At 37.9% G+C, this 24,802-nt stretch overlaps 1 protein-coding gene across 3 annotated transcripts in view; it reads left to right on the top strand.

The window, feature by feature from the left end:
* The first annotated feature begins 960 nt into the window (after window positions 1–960).
* Window positions 961–24,802, top strand: part of RIC1 (RIC1 homolog, RAB6A GEF complex partner 1) — a 49,573-nt gene continuing 25,731 nt past the window's right edge. For all 3 annotated transcript variants that reach the window (XM_082302143.1, XM_082302145.1, XM_082302144.1), the window contains exons 1-3: window positions 961–1,500; window positions 11,258–11,365; window positions 15,466–15,542. In XM_082302143.1, the coding sequence (XP_082158269.1) occupies window positions 1,360–1,500; window positions 11,258–11,365; window positions 15,466–15,542 (326 nt within the window). In that variant the 5' untranslated portion in view covers window positions 961–1,359. The remainder of the gene's footprint in view (window positions 1,501–11,257; window positions 11,366–15,465; window positions 15,543–24,802) is intronic.

Here is a 24,802-nt window from a genome sequence, read left to right on the forward strand (position 1 = left end):
GTGTTGGATAAGGCAGTGTGGATCCTTGACCCAACTCCTCAGTTGGGAGAAACATTTGTGCCAGCACCTGTTAGAAGCCTGACGCCAAACCCAAGATGCAGCACACCCCATGTGCGAGCAACCGTGCCCTGTACTCACCTTGTCCCCAAAACAGCCTCAGTGGCAATGTTCACACCGGGGACTTTCTCACATGGACTTCATCACAGAACCACAGAATAGCCTGGGTCAGAAGGACTTGAAAGGTCACCTAGCTCCAAGCCCCCTGCTATGGGCAGGGACATCTTCCACTTGACCAGGTTGCTCAGAGCCCCATCCAACCTAGCCTTGAACACTTCCAAGGATGAGGAACCCACATCTTCTCTGGGCAACCTGTGCCAGGGCTTCGCCACCCTCACAGCAAAGAGCTTCCTCCTCAAAACTACTCTAAACCTACTCTAAGTTTGAATCCATTCCTCCTTATCCTATCACCCCCGGCTCTTGTTCTCGCTCCACCTGCTCCTCTTCCTCCCGCCCTACCCCGCTCCGCTCCTGTCCCTTCGCCCCCCCCTCCCCGTACCCCACATTCTCCCGCACCCCCCCCGCGTCTCCTCAGCCCCGACGCCAGGCGCGCCTTTTCCGCCCGGACTACTGACGCGCTGCTCTGTGACGTCACTTCCGTTCGACCGGGCCTCGCCCCGGCCCCGCCCTCCCCGTGCCGCCGCTACCGCTGCTCGGGGCCTCGGACACCGGAGCGAGGCGAGAGGGAGGAGGGAGAGGAGGAGGGAGAGGAGGAGGAGCAGAAGCAGAAGCAGAAGCAGAAATAGAAGCAGAAAGAAGAGGAAAAGCAGGAGGAAGAGAAGAGGGAGGGGGAGGATCCAAAGAAGGAGGAAGAGCGGAAGAAGGAAGAGGAGGAAGAGGAGCGGAAGCGGAAGGGGGAGGAGATGGCGGCGAAGGCCTCGGCGACGGCGACGACACCGACCCGGAGCGCGGGCGGGCGAAACGCCCGCGGGAGGGCGGAGCCGCCGCTGCCGCCGCCGCAACGCCCCGGCGCCCGCTCGGAGCAGTGACCGCCCGGCCGCGTACTCGTCGCCGCCGCCTTCCGCAGGCCGCCCGGCCCTCGCCCAGCCCGCATCCGCCTCCGCCCCCGGCGGCTGCGGCGCTCCCCTGTCCCCGCACCGGCACCGGCGGCGGCGGCCCCAGCGTCTGGGTGGCCTCAGTCCCCCGTCCTCAGTGGTGCTGAGCCCAGGGGTCCGGTCGCTGTGCCGGTGATTATGTGTGGTCGGCCGCGGACTCTGCTTTTCTCCCTCCGCTGATGCCCCCGCTGTCCCCCTGCCTAGGCTAGAGCAGGCTGAGCGCCAGCTCCTCTGGGAATCTTCAGCCATGTATTTCCTCAGCGGCTGGCCCAAGAGGCTCTTGTGTCCTCTGGAGTCCCTGGAGCGACCGCTTCATATCCAGACGGATCCCCAGAGGGCTTTCTTCGCAGTTTTGTTCCCATCTCAGCTAAGCATCTGGTACTGCAGAGTGAGTATCCGTCGTCTTGTAAGCTCTCGGACCCTGCTCCCAGCCTCCCAGCTGAAAAGACCTGTCGTCTGCTTTTTTTTTCTTCTTCCAGAAACGGTTGTAAAATTTGAGGCTAGCTTTACTGAATATTTCAGTATTTGTGAATCTGAGCGGTTATCCACGATGTTTAGTGATAGGATTATAGTGTTAAGAAAATATGCAACGTCAATCTGCTTGCAGTTAACACCGTTTTTTTCTAAAAAATTAGACTTCCAAGCAACTTTTTTTTGAAACGCTACATACTGTCTGTGCTTAACATAAGGAGTAATTGTAGCAGTGGGGGTTTTTTGCATATAATGCTTCATATCTTTTACATTTGTATTTTCTGTGTTTTATATAAAAGAAGGTATGAGTGTAGGAGATATGAAACGCCCTTTGTAAAACACAGAACAAAATGTATCACTACCCAGAATGTTATGACACAGAAGTTCACAAACTTTTCTTTTTATGGAAAGTTTAAAAGTTCTGTGGGCCTAACAGAAGACTAGTCATGACTTTTACATGGGAGTTGCTGCTGTAGCTATATCTAGTTTGAAACTGAACAATTGACATTAAGTGCCTTGGTTTTAACTCGTGTTAGTGTGGTAACAAAAATGCTGTTGGTCAGTTTGATTTGATGCCGTCAATGAAAACTGTGATACTGACTTTAAATTTTGATGCTGGATCCTTTTAAATACTGCCTAGATTAGACCCTAAATCTGTCTATAAATATCTCCAGATCTAGGTGGTTTATAGAGTTCATCTCAGATTACCAAAGAAAACCAGCAGTCCAGTTTTAGAAAGCTGAAACTGAAATATGTCAAATGACAGTCATAGCCTTAAAATCTCGTTTTAAGTTATGCTGAGATTTCATCACATTATGTTATATTATGCTCTGCAAGGCTGTTCACCAGTTCCTGGCTGGGATGCTGACACTGTTTTTTGAACCTAGACAGGTAACTAGCTAACACATAATCAGCCCAGTAACTTCACACAACATCACGTGGCCTCTGTTTTCTTAAGTTTATGGCACACCATGTGCATAAAGTATTAAACTTTCTAGCTTTTGGCAGTTGTGGAACCTGTAATTGTAGTCTGTCAACAACAGCAGAACCGATCTTTTCCGTGAAGAGACATAGAAAACAACAGGCTCATGAAATTCTTCACAAGATGTGCCCTGTTGTCTAGAATGTAGTTTATTTTATGGTCTCTTCTCAGGGAAGAGGTTCATTATCTTGCATGCTTGGACTTGTTTTGAAATGTTAAACATTGTATGACTGGCTACAGACAGAGCACTAGAAGAATTCACTTGGTGCAGAAGAGTTGACTAAACTCACAGGTCATTAATATTTTTAAACTAGATTTTGATTCAGTTTGTAAATGAGTGCTTTTGAGGAAGGTGCCGACTTTGCAGGCCTGACCACTGACTGATCTTAAACTGAAAAATGTGTTACAGTCTCATGGCCTCTGCAGACAACTGGCTGTTATCAAAAACCTGTAAGAATAAAGGCTTTGGTCAAGGTCATTTTTAAAGAGAATTTCTTGCATTATTTTTATATATATGGCTGGGGTCCTGATTTGGTTTGTTGGGTTTTTTCCCCCAGGCTTTTCTTTTTTTCAGTTTCACGTTTGTTTTTGAAGGTGAAGATTAAAATCATATATTTGAACTTTGATAAAACAAAATTACTGCATTCTAGAAAATGTTTTCATTTGTTAGAAGTATATTCTTTGGAACAAGGGTAAATTCTAGTCAGGTTGAACTAACTTGATTTCTTCTAGTAAAAAAGCCTTCAGGCTAGTGTTCTTGTTAAGACTTGTTACTATCTCAGCTATATATCAAAGGTTTTGTGTAAGAATGAGGTGGTGAGACTGGGGAAGTTCTGTTTTGAAATTTTCAGAAACAAGGGGCTCTTTGAAGTGCTTCCAGGTGCGTGAGTTTACATTCAGTATGTATGTTTTTAAGGTGACATAATAATGTTAAAACTCCTTTTCACCCACTGTGTGCTAAGAACTAGTGGAACTAAGGAAAGTTTATCCCAAAGTGTCTATTGTTTCCTATTTTGGAATCAATATAGGTATTAAGACTCAAAATTGCGTAACTGGCGTTGGAAAAAAAGCCGGATGGAATTATGCTGGTGGTTTTGAACCAAAAAGTCCTTGACCATTTTACATTTTGGGAGAGATTGGATTGTGGATAGAGAAGACCACTCAGGTGAATGATTGCGATCGTGCGTCAGTATTGGTGAAAGGTCGTTGAGCATGGCCCCTCAATATGTTGACATTTATTTATGAATTATACGCATGGGCTACTGTACTAGTATACACATTATCAAGCATACTCAACATAGTCTGTTCTATTCTACTCTGATTTTATTTTGTGTATTTGAAAGGGACACTACACTGGTCACCTAGTCCAACTGCCTGACCAATTCTGGGCAATCAGAAGTTTAATCATGTTATTAAGAACATTGTTCAAATACTCTTGTACACTAGTAGACTCTGGGCATCAACCACATCTCTTGGATGCCTGTTCCAGAGATTTAAAAGGAACAAAACAAGCAAAAAAGAGTGAGGTAATGCCAAAATTAACACATTTTAAAATTTTTACTTTATTTTTTAATGGTACCAAAAATCCTTTCTTGCTCCCTATTGGGTTCTGTTAAATAACCCCCACTCTGGAGACGTCTGCTCCAAGTATTTTCCTTAAATCAGAAGTTTTAGATTTAGACACCTTAGATAATTCCTTGATCTTTATGAGCCAGCATAACTGTTTTCACTGACAGCATGGAAAACCGTGTCAAATGTTTGGATGCTTGAAATGAGAAACATCAATGAATGATAGAACCTTTCTGAAATGCTATAATGAGATAATTGCTGTTTAGTAGATTGATTTGGGAACTGAAGATGAGGTTTCACAAAGCAGCTGTGCAGTCCTGTGTGTCATCATCTTTCCTGCTTGCACCTCTGTTTTAATGGGTCTTATGGTGAACTAGTGATGTCTTTTTACAGGGCTGTTAAGCTTAATGAACAAATAGAAGTCTGTTTATTTAGTTGATGAAAGGGTCAAAGGAACATTGTAGTTGGCCCTCTTGAAAGTGTTACTCCTTTAACAGTTGTGGCTTTAATTTCAAATTGGTTTAGTTATCTCTTGAATTCTAGAAATTCACCCACAGGGCTCTGAGTATTAAGGGACAAGGTATGCAGCTAAGAAAGAAGGTGCCATAGACAACTGGAGTTCCCTACCTAACCCTTGACAAGTGAGTTGTGTGCAGCAAATATAGTCTGCTGACATGGTTGTACATATAAATGTGGTTCAGCATTTCCTTTCTTTAGTATTAACAAACTTGTGGCAGTGACAGGAATAAGTACTGGCCTTGAATATTTAATGAAAACTCTTGTAGGTTGTTGGGACTATCTGCTATGACTCTGCCAGTCAAAACCAGTTTTGTAAGCCCTTTGAAGCCAAGAGTAGCTTGTCCCATCTACTTACTCAGAGGAGAATTTTTTGATTACCTATATGCTTCTCAGCTTATGATTTTTACTTACTCTTGGTTTTTAAACCCGTGTTTTCATTTCTTTTTTTCTGATGATCTGATATTGAGTCAGAACACCTAAATGAACTAAAATAAGCTTTTGGGAAAGCATGCATATCAGAATCCTAGGTTGTCAAATAGTTGGTATTCATTCTAAATGCTGAGTAAGTTGATATTCAGACAGCTCTCACAGCTCTCTCATGTGTGCTCTTCGGTCTCTAGCTGTTGCTGTATTACGAGTTGAAGTCAATGTGTGCTTTAAATCTAAGCATACAATAGGACAAAATAGGGGACTGTGCTTTTGCTCGGGAAGTGAGCTCCATAACCTGGAATTTTGCCATGCTATAAAGGGAGTTACTTGTGACACAGTGCATAAAGTTCATAAGATATATGAATAAATACATTGAAATTATCTGCAGTTGTTTCTGTAGTCTTTTTTTTTAATTACAAGTGCTGTTAAAAATAAATGCTTTCACTGTGCTTTCAAGATTATGTTTTCTTCTCAGAACTGTAAGCAGAATAATTCACAGAATTATCTTGTGTAGCTTTTAATGTAGAATTTGATTGCAGAATGGACAATAGATGTCTTGATATTGAAAGAAGTGGTTGTGTTGGCTGTGTATGGTGAGCAATATGACACAGATAGCATCAATGCAAGTTAAGATATCCTACTGCTCCTGCTGTGTTTTCTTCCTTAGTCATTTAACCCCTGAAATGCTGGTCTCTTACTTATGCCCTTTAGACACTTCTCTGAGAAGGTAATTTCTTTTTATTTGTCAGGAACAGGAACAGTTTACTGTTGCTTCTATTAAAAAGATGCATCTGCGATTACATAATGAAACAAATGTTACACTGATGAATTTATCTAACGAAATGCAAAATTGTCATGTGGTTATTCAGTAGGACTTACCAGGTTTTCAGTGTCTCCTGTATTAATATAAAGTAGATTACCCCTGAAAGCTGTGTCATAATTATGTGCATGAAGGGAAAAGGCATCTCAGTTAAGACTTTTCAGTGTCCAGTTAGTTGCACATAACAGAAAACCAAAGATGTATAGAATATGCCTTTGCTTTTTGGCAGCATTTTTGAGCAGGAGGTTAACTGAAAACTTGAGAGAGGTAGTGGTTGACAATTCTGTACTTTGGTTTTCTGAATTATTTCACAATAGCCATGAAGCACACAGTTGGAAGCTGTGTCTGCTCTGTTTGTTGGGTAGGCACTCTGTTGATTCTAAGCTTTTCCTGAAATTAAATTAAAGGAGTTGTGGTTTTATAATTAACCTTGCTTTTAGAAATTCATTTATCACCACCTTGTACCTGTGTTACTGACAAAATGGCCTTTTGTGGTCTATTTATATGAATTTTTCTGTTCCTTATGCACACATCCTTGCTTTTCTCCGTGTAACCTTTTTGTTTTATTAGTTTATAATTTTACAAAGCTTCAGCATTTAAAGAGGAGCACAGACCATATAGTGAGAAAATAAAGTGCAGAGTGTCAGGCTTTTGTTTTTGTTCTGTTTTCTCCCAGCCTTGTCTTTGTCACTTAGATCATAAGCTCATCTGAAGAGCGTTTTTGATTTTTGTCTTGTGCCTACACCCTAATGAAGCATTGAAGCATATAAAACTAAACAGAAAATTTGTGTTTTTCAAAGAAATTGCCTCTTTATCCTAAATGAGATGGAGTTTTGATGTCTAGAATAATATATGGTCAGGGGATGATAATATTAGGTTTTAACAGTTATCCACAGCCATGCAGGTTCTTGGATTGAGTTACATTAAGAAACGCAAACCCGTACGTAAGACCACGTTGCATATATGCTGTCAGGTCATGTGTTTGCTTTTCAGACTTAGTCCAGTAGTTTTCTATTGTATTTGCTGACCTACTTAACTTGTAAAATCAACAATACGCACAGTTTGTCATTAACCTGCAGTCAAACCAGAGGATCTGGTTTAAAGAAATGAATTTTTTCATTATTTTTTGTTCTGTCAAATGATTGTACCTCTTTCCAGTCGGTTAATGTATCATTTTCTGTGGCACTGAACATCTCAATTAGGACACTTGTTCATGGGAGGGCTGTTGTTCAAGTCTGTTCAAGGCTACTTGTCCTCTTTAAAAAGGGCCTTTGCAGAACAACATTCACAGCTTAGTTTAAATGTCAACTTGATTTGCATTTACATCAAATGTAATAGAATGCTTGTGTTTAGGCAAGTGAATTTATAATTTCCCGTATCTAAGCTTGCTGAGAGAATTTGCTGCAGGGTTTGTATACCTTAATAAATTTTTTCATAAAAACTGCATTGTATATGGCTAAGTGTTCTGATGTGGCTTGTGCTGCTAATACTTGGTAAATAGGCAAGATACTGTGTTTAGTCAGGTAGAATTAAGTAAAGCAGTTACAAAAATTTGGGATTATTTCATCATGGGTTTGGCTGTGGTGTTTTGTGTTGTAATTTTTAAATTGTTTGCATAGGTATTTTGTCCAGATGTTGATACAGAGGTCATCTTTCATAGTGGAAAGTCCAGAGGATTCTTCATGTACAACTGATAATGAAACAGCTGTGAGTTTTTAGGTAGTTTTAATTTGAGTGGCTTTGTGATGGAGCTGTCTTTGTTGGTGGCATTGTCTTGTTACCTTACTGTTTTACAAGTAGTGCATTCATTTCTGATAATCCAAACCAGATTGCTTTGATGTTGTTATAATCTCACATGAGTAAGAAGAGGCAAGTTTAATGCTAGAAAAACATTGTTGTGAAGCATAGAAACTTCTCAGTAAGAGCTGTGGAATATGTTCTTGTGAAGAGATAGCCAAGGCTGATGGAAGGAGATAAAGTTTAGCTGTAAGAACGAGAAGTTCTGTTTGTTTTCAGTACTATTAACTAGTGCACTGAAGAGTTTGTTTACACTTTAGTAATAATGATGCTGTATTCTTTTTAATGTTATATTTCTTCTTCTTTTTGCCATTTTTATTATCCCGTAAGCATCTACTGCCACAGTTCTGTTTGCAAGTGAGTGGCAGCTTCTGTTTTGCCTGACCTTACCTTCTTCTGCAGAGACAAAATGTACTGTATCAAAATGCTTAATTTTCTGTGCAGCAGATTATAAAATGCTGGATGTGCTTCTTATGTATTTTGGGGAACTTTTTTTAATGTTAAATTGCAATTTGAATTAAGACTTACTTACCCAGTTCTTTCTGCCTTAATAACTGAAGGTGTTTGCGTCTTCCTCTAGACAAATTTTTTACTTCTTTTTAAACAACTCTTTATTTGTTAGGTCCTTTGCTATGTTTCTAGAATCTAGTTCCTCCTAAAGCTGTGGCTTTACCATTACTATTTCAGTGGGTGGATTTTAAGCTTTTTAAAGAAGGAGGATTAATATATTGGCTTATTTGAAATAGTGGCTGCAATTCATTATTTGAGCTTAACTACATTCCTTTATAATTTTAGTAGCTGCATGCAGAAGTGTGAAGAGTAAAAACCATGGGGTTTTCATGAAGCTGATAAGGAGATTTGGAGTTTTTTTGACAAATAAAACCATAAAGATTTAGGGAAAATTCTAATTAATAGAATCTAAAACCCTAATACTTCTATAAAGAGTATGAATTAAATATATACAACTAAAAAGAGGAGAGTATCTAACTAACTGGGTGCCTCTCCCCCCTCCCCCAAACCCCCCCTCATTTTTTGGGTGTTTTTTGATGGGGTTTTTTTCTTTTTTGTGTGTGGTTTTGGTTTTTTGTTTGCTTTGGTTTTGGTTTTATTTGTTAAAATGTATGTTCAATGGCTTGCTGTGCTTGGGTCAAGTAGTTAGGTTGATAAATATTCCTGTTAACAGAAACATTCCTGTGCCATTTTCACTCACTTTAGATATAATAAATTACTTCAGGTAAAATTACCATTTTTCATGCATAAACAGAGCAGGATCTTGAGCTGTCCTTCTGTATTTGTTAATCCAGAACATTCAAACATATGTGGAAAGCTTTTAAACAGGGTGGTAAATTTGTGTGTTAGGGTTTTCCTTATGTCTGAATTAATGCTTTTGAGCTGTGGAGTATATACAAATGAATTCTATCAGTGTAATAATTCCTCATTTTACCTCTAGCTAGGTAGCCTTTGTGACCTATTTAATTCAAAGTGAGTCAGCTTTCTAATAAAAAGCTACTTAAACTACAAAAAGATAACATTATGAGAGCAGTCAATCACTTTTAACTCCTTAAATCCTCATCTGTAAGCCTAGAAATCAATTTGTATAAATTTTATAGCTGGTGTGTATGTAGAATGTTCTCCCAGCTTCTAAGGTGTAATAGCAGCTTTCTTGTGAATCAGTGTCACAAGAATTCTACACTATAAGTACAGTAATTATATTCTGTCAGAGTAGCAATATAGAAAGAAAACTGTTGTGTATTTCCGAGCTTCTAATTTTGCCAGCTGCTAAAATGCTTCAGGCACAGAAGTGCTTTAAGAATGATCTCTAAGTTTGCACTAATGATGCAGATTACCAAGACACTACTTTTTCTCAGTATATCTTAAGGCAGTTAGGGTTCTAAGCCAATCAGTGAAAGGCTGTGTAGTTTATAAGAACAATCAACAACAATCTGTTAGTAAGAATAATTAGCTATCATAATGTTAGATAATTTGATGCAAAAGAAGCCACATGAATTTAAAAAGCTGGTGTAAATAGTTCTTAGGGTAAAGATTAGTGTGCTGGTTATACTTCATAAATGTTTATTTTTGATAATTCAGTTCTGTGTGGGTGTGAAATTTAAAAGAGTAATGGTGTTAGAAGGACACCAAGTCATACTGTGAATTTACCAAGGCTAAGGCTGCCTGTGTGATACTAATTCAGCTTGTTATTTATGTGCATGGTGACATAATTTCATTGCTTTGTTTTATACTATTTTAAATTAATATTTGTACTTCAAAATTAGGCTGTTGGTAACTCTACTTCTTCTGAAAGGAAACTGAAGGAAGTGATTTCAAATAGGATGGTAGTAGACACTCACCAGATCAGGAGTGATGGACACTCACAAGGTTTCTGGGTAGAATTAATGTTTTTATATTTGTTGTACTGCTTCTGCTGGTGCGTCAGGTAAGCTAAGAATAGTAGTAAATTTCCATCACCTGTGGTCTTAGTGGTGGTTGGGAAGCTTTGCCTAGTGGTATCATGGTTAATTTCAGCAAAATGAGTGATTACTCTGTACCCTCTTGGTTCCCTTCCAGTGTGCTTTTTCTGGTACAGTGTTCGGTGCTCCAAATATGAATGAAAACTGAAATTGATGAAGTTAGGACAGCATATGGTATGAAAATGAGGGGTAACTTTGACAAAAAGTGTGTCCTGCTTAATTTAACTTCCACCTCCCAATGGAGGAGGATAACAGAGTGGGAAATACCCATCTAAGGTGAAAGCTATTACTGATTCAAGAGCAAGAGAATACAAACGGTTGTGGAATATGTTTAAGGAGAATGAATGTCTCTAAGCACTAGAGCAAGGAAGGGTAACCTTCTTGCATTGGGTTTTTGTGTCGTAGCTCCCAGCTGCTTTCGTGAAAGGGAATGAAGGCTTAGTGCTTAGGGTAGCTTTGTCTGGTCTTCATCACCCCAAAGCTTTTCTCCCTTCCCAGAAGGAAAGGTTCTAATGGGTGCACCTCATTACCTGCAAAATCCTTCCAGCTAACTGTAGAGGTGGATTTTCAGCAGGTTCTGACAACCTGTTCTGGAAAACAAATTTCCTGATTATCATTCTCTTTAACACAGTGGCCCACCCATTTAGTAGAAACTAAGCAAATTAATTATACCAAATACTCTTTAGAATATTTCTTTCTTTCTGATTCATTTGACAGTCCTTGTCATTATAGGAGCCTGTTTGAGATGCTTCTGTTCATCTTGAGCATGTCACTCTTTATCTAACTTGAAACTATTTCTGTATTCTGTAATGACTCCCTGCTGTGCAGTTAAGTATTTTATTTAAATATCCTGGGTTTGAGAGAGTGAGATTAGGGATGACAGTGTGGCAACTGTTCTCTGTGAACTTTCTTTAAAAGCACGGTTTTGTAATGGATTGTAAAATACATATTAATTTTTTAACCTCCCTCAAGGGAAACATGTTGTAGCTGTTAAGGACACAGAGTTCTTCACAGGTATAGCACAATGTAAGAAACATCCCATTCCTTCTAGATATGAGGTGTAATTATTTATATTTTTTTCCTCCAGCCCAGTGTATTAATTGTAAGCTACAAGGAACTTTCAAAAGCAGCTTCTCAGTTTGGACCTTACAAACAAGCAGAATGGCGGCCTGACAGCACAATGATAGCTGTTTCAGTAAGTAGAATTTTTCCTTCTTACTCTGGTTAAACTACTGCAAACAGAATTTTTTACCAATTTCTGTGCTTATACAAAATTGCAGATCATATATACATTTAATTGATACTTCTCTTGTGAAAATAGTAATGGTACCAAGGAGTTTTTAAACAATAGAAGCTTTCTTTAGTACATTTCATTAATTTTTCCCTGTGAGAATGAACTATGGTTCTTTGTCTTAAAACAAGAGTTAGATGTATTGGCCAGCGGTGATACAGCATCTCATTACTTTAGTAATCTGGTAACAAATAATATGGTAATGTAAAGTTATGTGAATGAAAGAAATAGTTGTGGACTTAGGTGACATAATCATATTTAACTTGATAAATAAGGTTTAAAGGTGGGTCTTAAGAGATGAAACTGGCCTTACTACAGGCTTTTGGTGATTAAAAAATACTGCAAGTCACTGAGAACACAGAGACAAGGGCAGTGATAAGTGATACATGAACTCTTCTGTTTAGAATCTTAGAGATGAGATCTTGTCTCACATGGAAATTAAGTCTTGTTTCATAGCTGGTGCTGTGCTCACAGCACTTTGGACTATTTCAGCAGCAGTGTTTAAAGTTTGAGGTGCAAGATGAACCCAAGAAAGGTGGGAGTACAGTTTGTAAGAGTCGCAATATGGGATAATACTCTTGGTATCTTTTGGTTAGGTCTTACATTAGGCCCAGGTCTTAAATTAGATACTGTTATCTTAGTGGAAAACACCGGATGATGGATGGAATAGTTCATGTCTCTAGCAATATCATGATAATCATAAATCAGCTAAGCTTCCCATGGTCCCATTTTCCTTTGTGTAATGCAAGTAAGTAGTTGGTCTAAAATGTTTAAATTGCCTAAAAGTATCTCATGGAATCAGTGAAATGAAGTATTTCTGTTAGTGCCAGATTATATTCTCAGTGACTACTAGTAATTATCAATAAAGTCAGAAGGGTGATTCCTGTGATTTTTGCTATGAATCAAAAAGAATCCTTCAGTTCTATTTTGCAGCATGTTTATCCAAACAGATTTTAATTAAACATTTATGTAGTAGTTCAGAAGAAACTTTGAATTTTTATACTGAATTACTTTGCATACTGTGGAGATTTTTTCTGAGATGTTATGACCCATTTGCTCAAGAGACCTCGTGGTTTAGCTGACCGTCGGATAACCTTTAATTTCTGCCACTTCAGTCACTGCACTTTAAAGTTTTTCTGCAACTAAATGTACAGTGTTCTTTTTGGCAGGTAGCATCAGAATCTAAATGCCCATAAAGTCTTAGTTTGTAAACTAAACCTCTGTGAATTAAAATTCAAAATGGTAAGCTCTTATAAAATAATAAGATTTCTAATATTCTTCATGTTTCTTAGGACGATATTTCATCCCTGGGTGTATGTATACAAATGATATAGTCAAGCATGTTTGTTACAGTAGTTTTAACATCAGTTGTTTTGCAGTATGCTTTAAAAAATATATATATAGTTTAATTTGAAACAGTTAGTGAGTCCTACTGAAAGACCACATTTACAATATTGCTGGTTTTGTTATAGTGAGACAGGGCAGAAAGTCAGTTTTTGGAGCTTAATGAAGAAGGTGTTCCTGCAGGTGTGTGATACTCTCATCCCCAAGGAGAGTTCTGTCCAAGTGAATAGTTTTCTCTTTTTTCTTAACTAACACATTCAAATGAAGGAGCAATAGCAAAGCAGCTTTTTAATGAAAAAACCCAATAATTTTGAACTGAATTAGCTTCAGTTAATTACTGAAGTCATGTGCAACAGCTAAAAATTTTTGGTTTTAAAGCTGAGTTAGGTGATGTTTCTCACCTGTGCTCATGAGTAGCTTGATTGTAGTAATTTTCTGTAATAAAACTTTTTTTAAGAAGGTGAACAAAAGGCTTAGTATGTACTTATTAGCCAAGTGGTACTTTTTTATTTTTAATGACATAATGATGGGGAGTGTATTCTGGATTTTATGTCCTCTAGAGCAGTGATATACCATGTCTTTTGTTTCTGATAGCCTGAATATTCAGAGTGTCTCTATGAAAATAAATCACTTTGCAGCATATGCTTTGAGGTAAATATTTGTACTGCAGGCAGACTTTGGGCCAGCATATCAGGCTTTATAAAATACGTCAAGTAGCTTTAAAGGTATGCAGTTAAACAAGCTTAAGCAGTTTTCTCACTGTCAGCATCCCCTAGCAAATCTAACTTCTTTTACTAATAGTATCTTCTGTTGCTAAACTGTTGGCACATTTCCTAGGCAGATTTTATTTTTTCCCCTTACATTTTGTAGTTTCTTCTTTCATATTGCTGCCTTTGTAATTTTTCCAGTGTTACTGGGAAATACTGTTTCTTGTCTAGATTAGTACATATATCCAAGGTAGCTAATTCTAGAAGTAAATCAAACATAGGAACAGGGTCAAGATGCTTCAGTATGGCGAAGTATAGGAAGCATTTTGGTCCTTGCCGTGTTACAGGCAGGTCTCTGATACAGACTGCTTCTCAGTGTGCATTCCCATAGCTAAGGCAGAGCTTTATTAAACATGGTAGCATACAAAAAACCATGTTGAGAAACCCCTGGCAAGATACTCAGTGTTTATACTTCTGACTGTCAAAGATTAGAATGATCAGGGAATGGATGACAGTGATGGTTACTTATTTAGTAAGTTTCACTCAGACATTTTTAAAAGCAATGAAAACTCTGTAAATTAATATGATCAATTTGCCAGAAGTCTGTGGTTGAATGCTTCTGCATTTCATCCCCCTCTTTGTGGAATTTGAGGTTCTATTTAAAAATGAACCTGTAACAATAGCAACTTTGTGCTTTGAATAGTGTTCAGTGAGGCCCTTTGTACCTTAATATCAGTATAAAGATACTTCACAGTATTGTTTTACTCTTCTTTCCAGGATAAGATAACTTACGGGTTAAATATTTAATGATGTAATGGAAAGAACCTGTAAAGATGTTAGAAATGAACACGTTTCTTTACCACATAATACCTGAACATGATATTACAGCACACAGAAAAGCTTCCATTTATTGTCAGCCTGTCTCAAGCTCACCATTATAGTTCAGAGTTTATTCTTTCTTGAAAAAGATACTCGCTTTAAATGAGAATAATAGTGTTTCTTGGAATTTGAAGCCAAAACACAAATTTTCTAAAGCAAAATGTTTGACTGAGGAAAGCCATGGCATCTATGAAATGATAAACTAAGCTAACAAGAGTGTTGCTTTATTCAAAGAAAAGGAAACCAATCTTGCAAAGCAATGTGAAACCATTAATTTCAGTGCTTTTGTCTTTAGTGCTTTGGATACATGCACATCCCATATTAAAATAATTGGATGGAAATCGTATTTAACCAAAATGCATTTACCAATTTGCCTGAAAAACAGATCCATGCTGTAGGCAAATAACACTTCTTTGAACACATAACATTATTATCTGCTTCTCTCATGCTTATGCAAGCAGCTTCTAGGTATGACTGGAACATCAGGTAACTAAATTATTGGTATGTGTTCCCTGTGTATGACAGAATATGGCTCGGCATTGAATTATTACAGGTGTCATGGTATCTAAAAATAAGTGATGTGAGGATTTTTGGAAACTACCTGGATGACTAACACTGAGAGGTGGTGCCTAAACTCTTTGCAGTCTGTACTGTCTGTATGCCCTCTGTGTGTGTTCAGAAACCTGAACGGTTTATTCAGGTACTTGCCACCTTTTACTATGTTTTTCTCATTAATTCTTGTAGTTGGTATGAATTATGTGCCCAGGTTCTAAATATCTGAAATAGTTGTCATGTTTTATAGATTTGTATGAATTAGAGGAAAATTTCTGATGGATTTGTGCGTAAACAGCATTGTTTTTCCATTTTTCGACCTCCTGCCTAATCTAGTCACTTGACTTTAAGGGCGGGTATGGATTTTATCTGGAATTAATTTTAACACACAGTTTTTTAAAATGTCTGAATGAATATATATTGGAGTTCAATATATGAGACATACATAGAAATCGCATAAGACTGAATAGATTTTACTCATGCTGAGACTAGATATGTATCTTACCAGTGTTTCTCTTTCAGACTGCAAATGGATACATCTTATTTTTTGAAATCCCATCCGCAAGAGACAAGTATCTTTATGAGCCAATATATCCCAAGTAAGTATTTTAAACTTTGCATCCTTGCAGTGTGAAAAAATATGACTAGACAACGCCTAAGCAGGTTTTATGGCAAAAAATATTTCTTTACAAAGTATGGGAACTCATTACTTGATGAGTATATGAACTGTGATTCCTATGAGTTAGAGTCATTGCAGGGGAGAAGTTGTGTTTAATTAGACTGCTGTGTGCTAGTATGATTCTGTAGGTCCATCTTACAAGCTCTCAAAATCCTTACTAGCAGGGTTAAAATTGTCTAATTTTGTAATTTGAGGTAGTCTGTTGCATTCATGATCTGCAACAAGATTTAATAATTCCTTTAGCATAACTCAGTTGGAAAAATAATGTTTAGGAACTATTAAGGTTCAATTCAAAAATAGATTCCTTTCTGCCCCCAATCTTTTAATAACTTAGAGGTTTTTTGAAACAAATGGACAGTAAAATCCCAATCTTTTTGAAAGCAAATGGATGCTTTTAATAAGAATGTGCAAGTATTTTTGGTGCAGTGTGTTATGTTGTCAGTTTCACCTTATTTTCCTTACTGTGAATGACAGAGTACACCTTATGTGTTTAAAATGTGACTGTATTTTGGATGTATTTGTGGTTGACTTAGTTGATTGTGGATTTTGCAAAATTGGGAAGTGCTTAGGACAAATGAAAACTTTGAGGAGTAAATGTGTATGTGTCTGTGTTTTTAGACAGGCAGAATCTGTAGTCATCGGTTGGATGGAATTTGTCCATGTGAATAATAACAACACACTCTCGATTTCTAATTGGCTAGAAACTTCATTTTTTTAAATAGATCCCTCTATATATCTTTATCATTATGATAATACTAGTCAGTTTATTTTTTTTTTCACATTCATGAAAAGAGTTAAAGTTGAATCGTGGGTGTCACTCATGGTCATCTTGGAGGAGTATTGGATAACCTAGGATGTCATGTAAGAAGAAGACTTTTTTTTTCCCCCCAGTTTAACTGTTAAACCATGAACGTTAGAAGAAAATAAATGGGGTTTTCACAAGCATTTAAATTTAAAATCTGTCTTCTTTCACCAATATGTGTAGGAAGAAATTACTTAGCAGGTAGTAACTGGTTTCAAAGTGAATTTTCCTTCACTGACTAGAAAATTTGGTGTGTGTGATGGCTGTAATGCATCCTCTGGCCTTTGAAATAGCCCTCAAAGCTCTGGAATTACCTGGAATTTATTGTTGCAGTTTACTTTTCTATTTTCCAAAAACTTACGACTAATTAGAGAAGTTACATTACTTTACTTGTCTCTTTGGAGAACTGAATAGCAGTTTTCAAACTAATTCTTCACATCTGGCTTACTGTAATCAGAGGAAAAGGCTGACAAACCTGTTGCTACAACTTGTCTAAATAAATAAAATGTGTATTTATATCCTTAGCTGTACATAATGCAGAAAACAAAGCACTAGTTTATTGTGACTTTTTCTTCTTCTTTTTGGAAAGTAGGAGGTTTTTTTAATTGGCAAAATCTGAAAACTTATGGAAATATTTATAAAATACGCAGTAAAAGTTGAAAAAGAAGCTTTGGAAAGTTGCTTAGAATATCACTTGTAGGAAGGCTTGAAAATATCTATTAAGCTGTCAGTGACTAACCAGTCTAACTTTTATATAAAACTTTAGTAGTTGATATGAATTGTTGACCTGAAAATGCATGTTTTAGTTTTTAGTTGTGTGTTGAACAATCAGGGTTTTAAGATACATTCGTGTAGCCCAAAAAGGGCTATAGTGCAGATTCTGTAGATGGGTAGGACAAGGTGTTTGTCCCTAGCGTGCTTAGAATAGGTTGCTCACAATCTCCTAAGACTAATGCATGTGCTTACCTTTAAGAAGATGAAGGATCTCACTGAATTTACTGGGATTACTAGTCTGACTATACTTAACCCTCAATTTTGAAAACCTATGTAAAATTACTACTGTTCTGATTGTATTAGATCAAAAGAAAGACGCAGGTGTTTGTGGGTGCATTGTGCCTCCTGTGATTAATTTCAAATGATTCTTTAAGTTATTAAAATGGAATGAACTCTTTTTGCAGATGCAGATACAGTGCATTGTCTGTAGGCAGTTTCACTAATTTGCATTGCAGAGGAAATACTTGGCAGGAGGTTAATCAAACAAAAAAACCTCCAATCTAAAATGAACAAACAGACAAATGAGACCAAAAGCTAGAATTGAAACTTATATCTTTCTTTTGGCATATGTTCATTTTCCAAAGGTATTGTTTCACTGAAATGCTTGGATTTCACTTCTGTTTTTTGACTGAACAATACCAAATTAGTTTTCTTCACTCTGAAGCCATTACAGGTCAGTGAAAGGCCTTGTATGTGACTTGCCTTTTGCTTGAAAGGGGACATCTTACGGTTTTTCCCTCTGTAACAGGATGTTCTTGGCTCCTTCCTCTATGCTGGCAGCAGTGATTATGCAGCTGTGCCTTAAGTAAAATTGGGTTGCTGACCTGATGGGGAAACTAAACCTGCCTGTCTCCCTTTTTTACCCGTCCCTGTCCCCTGCCCTGGATTCCAGTACCTTAGTTTGCAAGCTGGCATTAATAAAAGGCTGGCATTAGAAAGTGGTGACCTTGAAGTAGCACTGAGTAGCTACACTGGGAAGTGTATGAAGTGACCGTTCAGTGATACTTGTATAAATGTTATAGTTCACGATAAAGCAATTGCTTGGAACATTTTAACTGTCATGCAGATGTTAATTAGGACTCTTCCAGCTCTGTCTTATGTGATTATTTACCTAAGCTAGGTGAAGTGAGAGAGAGGGTGATGATTGTTGCAAAAAGTAGGAGGGTGTCCTTGCATTAGTGAAGTGAAGTGACCGACAGCTTCTGGAAGCAAGTTGGTAAAAACTGAGATGGATGTTCAGTTGTGTTCTACTTTTTAAAATTATGACTAATTCTTAATGTTCATTAACTGCCCATATCTACAAACTTTTTGTAAGCACAATGAAGCCTGTTCTTTCGTAGCCTTTCTTTAAATAATAGTGGCTAGTTCTGGCAGAAATACAAAATTTCAATGTCATGACTACAATGAGAAAGGAAAACCCTCTTAATACAACTTCTTCTTGAACAGAATTCTTAAACTGTGCGTGTCAATATAACAAGGTGGTTGTGCACAGGGATTGCACACCAATAACATCCTCAGCTGCACCAGAATACTGGGCTGGTGCAAGATTTCCTACTTTAGTCAGTATCCTGAAGTTGAAATTGCAGCTAGGTTTGTTCACATGGTGAAAAAATTGAGAAAGGCTGTGTTTATATTCTCTTGTCAGCTTAGCTCTCATTTAAACAAAATATTTTACTATTAATAAGAGAAAAGGCGGGTAGTCAGAAAACCAGGTAATTAGGTATATAATAGGCAGATCATCTCTTGACTTCAGTGGTTTTTTTGCAGTCTTCAAGGTTGAGACAGTGATAACTGAAGTAAAGTAACTTCATGTGGTATTGGTACTTTTTAAAGAACTGCTTTGAAATTTGCTTGGTAATGGTTTAGCTTTGATTCAAAGAAAAGGATCAAAAGAGTTGCTGAAAGTTAAATCACTCTGTCATAGGTTAGCAAGCATAGTCCCGGAAGGGATGTCCTTGCTAAGGGGTGCTTACAGCTTCCTCTGGGAACTGACAGAACCTATCAGTGGCCAGCTTGAATATGGACAATTCTCTAAGCCACTTAAAGTTGTGACCGCCTCTGTGATCCACATTTAAGAATAGGCAAACTCCCCCCCAAGCTCTCTCTCGTTTCCGGCGCTGGCACAGGTGGCTGCGGGCCCCGTGTGGGGGCCAGCGGGCCCGGCCAGGCCCTGCTTGGGCCAGGCCGGGCCGGGCCACGGCCATCCTGGAGCCATGGACCTGTTCCAGCCATGGAACCCCCCCCACTGCCTTGCCGTGGGCAGCTGGAGCGGCTCGGCTCTCCCCCCTCTCCACTGCGATAAGAAAAATTCAACATTCCAGCTGCAAAGCTGCAAGGCCGAGGTGAGATTAACCCTTTTATTGCTGTGAAGAGCTAAAAACCTGAGGGAAGAGAGAGAGGAGATGCTTAAAGCTGAAATTCTGTTGTGAAGCTATGATATATCAGAGTATCCTGTTGTAATTTCATGAAGATATGGGGGGTGGAGTGTTCAACTCGTAAGCAAAAGCACCTGCACTGAGATAGGCAGATGCTGACACAGCTGTAATTTCATGAGAAGTTTGGACAGGGAGAGATGGACCAGATGAGGACTTTTGCTCCAAACGGGAAAGGAGAAAACCTCAGTCCCTAGAGATGCTCCCAGAGATAGTCCTAACAATGAAGATGAGGAAGACCCTTTGCTCCCAGGGAAGGAGAAGGGCCTCTGTTTTTGTTTCTGAACGGCTCAACCTTAAAATTGTACCCCAAAAACCTTCAAGAGTGGACCCTCGAAAGCAGTTGCGGGAAAAGCTGCAAAACCAATTGCTATCTGTGTGTGACCTTGAACAAGCTGCAAGTCGGGGAAAGGACTCACGCAGGCAGAGAGACTCCTCTTCCTAAATGGACTGAACAATATTTGGAAGTGGGCGGCTGTCTCGTTGTGATAATGTTTTCATAGCATGAGCAAGAAGAGACTTCTCTTTCTAAATGGACTAAACAAGGTTATTATGGCAGTGGTAAACAGACTGAACATCTTAAGGGTTGTCTTTTCACATTGTCAGTGGGAGAAGGGAGGAAGGTGGGGGGAGGAGGGGAGTTCTGAAGGTGGTATAATTTTTTTTTTCCCCCTTCTTTTAGGTCTGTTAATAAACTTCTTTATATTCTTTCAAGTTTGGTGCCTGCTTTGCATTTCTCCTGATTCTTATCTCACAGCAGATAAACAGTAATGAGTATTTTGGACCAAACCACTACACACTCATAGTATGTCTGTATGGGAGAGGGATGTTTTTGGAGAAAATGTCCTTCCAGTTTATAGTTACTTTCATACAGGGTTGTTACTATATGTAGCTGTTGAGCAAGATGGTCCAGAAGACCTGTATTTGGTGTGTTATCAGAACTATTCTAGCATACAGCTATTGTGTAAACTGTAATTGCACTTACAAAAGTTTTTTATTGATCCAATTAAAACAAAATGCTTCAAGGTAGAAAACAAAACAAAACTGTATGAGAAGTGACAGAAACACTTGGGCTGTTTATAACTCAATATGCATTGTAGTATGTCTAATCACAACATGATTTATTTTCAGGAACAAGTCTCTCTTTTTTTCTCAATCTAATCACCACACATTTAGTAAAAGAGCTAAAGCATGAGTTGAGTTTAAGATGCTATCCTGTTTGAATGCCAGAGTCTTTGCTTTTCCTCATCTTTCAGTATTATGAAATAAAGAGATTTTGGAAAATAAGGTTTGAACTTCCCCTGCACCCTGCTATTGGTTGTTTTAAACCAGACAGAATCAAGAGCCTAGGAAAATTGATTTCCTGTTCAAAAATGCACATTTGGAATGATTTCCTCCTTTTCATATCAACCAATTGTAATGGCCTTTATATTTTGAAATTCGGAGTTTTAATGGAAGTACTGAAATCCAAAGTTAACATTTTGTGACCCACAAAACTGTTTGAAGTTTGTTGTATTAGTAACTGAAGACTTAGCTCTTATGAAATTTAGAATATGTTAAATACTTTAAGAAGGTTTAGTGGGAAATACTTTTTAAACACTATTTCATACCTTTAGAGATTTAATCTATTTAAAATCTACTCATGTAGGTATGGTAAGAGTTAATCAACTAACCTGTTCAGTATTATGCTTACTATATATAAAAACCTGATACTAGATTTATGTGATAAAACAAGTGCTCATGCCCTAAGAGCAACATACAAATATGTACATGTAATAAAAGAAACATTTCATTTTTTTTGCTGGAATCCATTGGTAGTTTTTTGTAAAATTGTGACACTTTAGGAATGTAGTTTTTCTGTAGTTTTTCTGGCACTGTTGATATTTGGCTAGGAATTGCCAGTCTGTTCCTGGAGTGAACTGTCATTCATGCTCAGTGAAAACTTACAGTATCCCGCTTAATTTGTGAGACTAAAAACAGGGGGGAAAAAGCAGTAATTGTATGGTGTTTAGTTTTTTTTAAATCGAGCCAGAGTAGTCTGCAGTTTCATTCCAGCTCTTGGATGCTTTGCTCCAGTTCAGAGCAGAGTTGGAAGAGAATGAGTATTGGCCATTAGCCCGCATTCTGGGATATTTTCCTGTAGTGAACACAAGTACAAAGTCCTGCTTCAGTTAGTTCAGTCTGGTTCTACCACCCAATTACTAAAGTAACTACAAGATAAAACATGAAAAATAATGTATGTGAGGTAAGATTATATGTATTTTAACATATATTAAAATAAAATGTATCTCTGCCTGTGATATGCTTAAGGAAAGTGACAGTGCAAAGAAGCAAATTTGCAGCTTTGTAAGCTGTGGCAAGGTACAGCGATAATTTTTTGAGGAATTTCCAAACGAATTTGTACAGCTATTCCTTTGTTTGACAGTGAGGAGATGAGTAACACCATCATTGTAGAGGCTTTTCTGTTCTGAACTGATTGTTATTTCTGCCAAGGAGAGTAACCGAAGTTTTTTTGCTTGAAGAGCATATGTGACTTAGTGCTGACAATATTTTTGCCTTTCAAAAAAGACAAAATTGTAAAACTTTACATGGCTAATTAACTAAATGTGGTAATTGGAGATTCTTTTGTGTCAGGTTTCTTCATATCCTCAAGTGGAGCCTGCATTTGGGGAGTGATATGAATGTTGTGTAAATTTAGAATGAGACCTCAGTCGTGTAGATTATTAAGTCCATGAAAAAGCTTTAGAAATTAAAGTTGTTATCTAGCCAGTATGAATATGTGAAGAAACTAGTTCATATGCTGGTTTACAATGCTGTGTTGTTGCTTATATACTTGGTTACTCTATTCATATCCTACTCTTTCTGGTGTTTTTAAAAGCTATCTCCTTCTCTATAGCATGATGGTTTATAGGTGCCATAAATCACCTCATCAGTGGACATTTATTTCCTGATTCAACGGGCTGAAGATTAGTATGTACAAAGGTTTTGAACTTCAAACTCTGCAAGGATAATCAATGAAGTGTATGGTTAATTGACCTACTAGGTAATTTTTGCTCAGAATTAAGCTTCTGCTGAGCTTTACCAGTGTGGTTTTCCCTGTAAGATTGTTGCATTGTTTGGAAAATGTATTTTTAAAACTAGATTAGCTGTAGAACTTTTATTAGCCATTATGGCACTTGCAAACTCTTGGTGTGGTGATTCAAGAGGTTTTAACTGTTGTCAAGAAATCTTTGCAACTGAAATAATAATTTGGTAAACCATTTAGCTTTTTTATATGGATAGTTGATTAATATGCTAGCTAGTTGTTTCTTTTCTCAAACTGCAGAAATCTGCTACTACCTAATTGTGTAGTAAAGGCTGTACTAAGAATTACTTTTCTAAGCCCTTATTCATTCTTTATAGTTATTACTGTAAACTCACTTTTATTTTGTTGGTGCGCTATTTCCGGTCTGTATGAATACAGCTCTGCATCCAGCCAGACATATTTAATCCTCAGCTGGTGGCTGCCTGCATTAGCTGGTGGAGAGATGCAGGTTTAGGGGTGAGAAGGTGCTAGTTGCATGAAAATCAAAGTTCACAGGTGATGATGCAGGCTCTTTGAGTCAGGTATAAAAAAATTAAGTCCTCAGCTTTTCAGTGTGAATACTAACTGAAGTGCACATGAACCATTGTAAAATGGTTAGTAAACTCTGTGTAATTGTGCTAATGCAACGATAATGGCTGTTGCCAGGTTTTTGCCTTCTTGCCTTCGAGGAGAGCAACTTGGAGTTCTTGGTGATGTTAATTATTTTAGAAACACTGCCCTGGTTTTGTCATATAAATATTGCCATTAATGGCTGAAACATCATGATTTTTAATCTTTTTGTCCCTTTCCTCCCACTCCAAGTATTACTGAAGAAGCCGTTTTAGCAGGACCAACTAAGCATATCATAGCCCAAAAGTAGTATAAAAATATTTTACTGTGTTTGTATCAAACAACTGTTCTAAAAATATTTTTTGATAGTCTGAAGTCTTTAATATTTTTTGCAATGAAATGTTTCCATTACCTCTCATTACTTTCATGGTTTAGCTACTGAGAATGGATTCTACTGGCTTGTTTGTTTTTTTTGTGTAATACATTGTCTTCCATTAGCCACAGTATTTTTTTTTTTTTTGAAGCACAGTATTTTTTGACTCTGAGAGCATTTATGAATTTTTCTAAACTATTATCCAACCATAATTGCTCCCTGTATTACTATGATTATCCCAAATAGTACAGTGGAAACTCAAATCTGAATTTAATGCTAATTCTGCCTCAGGACTAGGATTCTCTATTACTAAGCAGAAAACAATGAACATTATTTTTAATGTCTTAGAACAGACTTAAAAATAATATGTGTTATATGCTTTAATTGCAATTATAAAGAAGTCCTTACAGATTCTGCTATAATTAACTTCTTAAGTATTTCCTATGTGCTTTTGGTAGCAGTAGCAAATTAGTTAATATTATTTCTGAATGAATTTTGTCTGTGGATCATGTTGTATGACTTAACTGCTGTGCAGTTAGTGGAGGACATAAATGCAGTACTGTGCACCTAGAAAAATTAGCTGGCTGGTGTCGTTTCCTCCGTGAGCTTCCCACCATTCCAGATAAAAAGCTTCAAGGAAATTCCTCCTACCAGTTGAGGAGTCTATCTGACTCTGCTTTTGCATGGTGCTGCCTCTTTCTTGAATTTAGGATGCTTTTAAGTTTGGCATGGTGGGGTTTTTAAAAACGGTATCCATAATCTTTCCATGTGTGAGGTTTTCTTGGATTGCAGATTTTTCTCAGTTACGAGTTTTAAGAGATTTATTCACAGGCTTAGTTACATTAACAGATGCCATGCAAATAGCAATGATTATGTTTGATTCAACATGCAGCTGGTTGGTCACTGGAATGTGTTTGTTCCTCTCAATTCTTGTGCAAAAGTGAATTACTTAAAGTTTGGCTACAGCCATAGCAGATGCTGATGTGGCAACCCAGACCAAACATTCTTTCCCGCTTCAGTCAGCTGTGTGCATTCTTCGTTTAAAGGTCAAAGGAACTCAGCCAGTAAGGCTGACTCATGCAGATGTGGACTATACAAACACAGTGTACTTTTGGTAGCACCCCCTTTGCACCCGTATCAGGGGTTTCTTTTTGAAGTGATGAAT

The sequence above is a fragment of the Coloeus monedula genome (genome assembly GCF_965178545.1).
Source record: "Coloeus monedula genome assembly, chromosome: Z".
Lineage (NCBI taxonomy): Eukaryota > Metazoa > Chordata > Aves > Passeriformes > Corvidae > Coloeus > Coloeus monedula.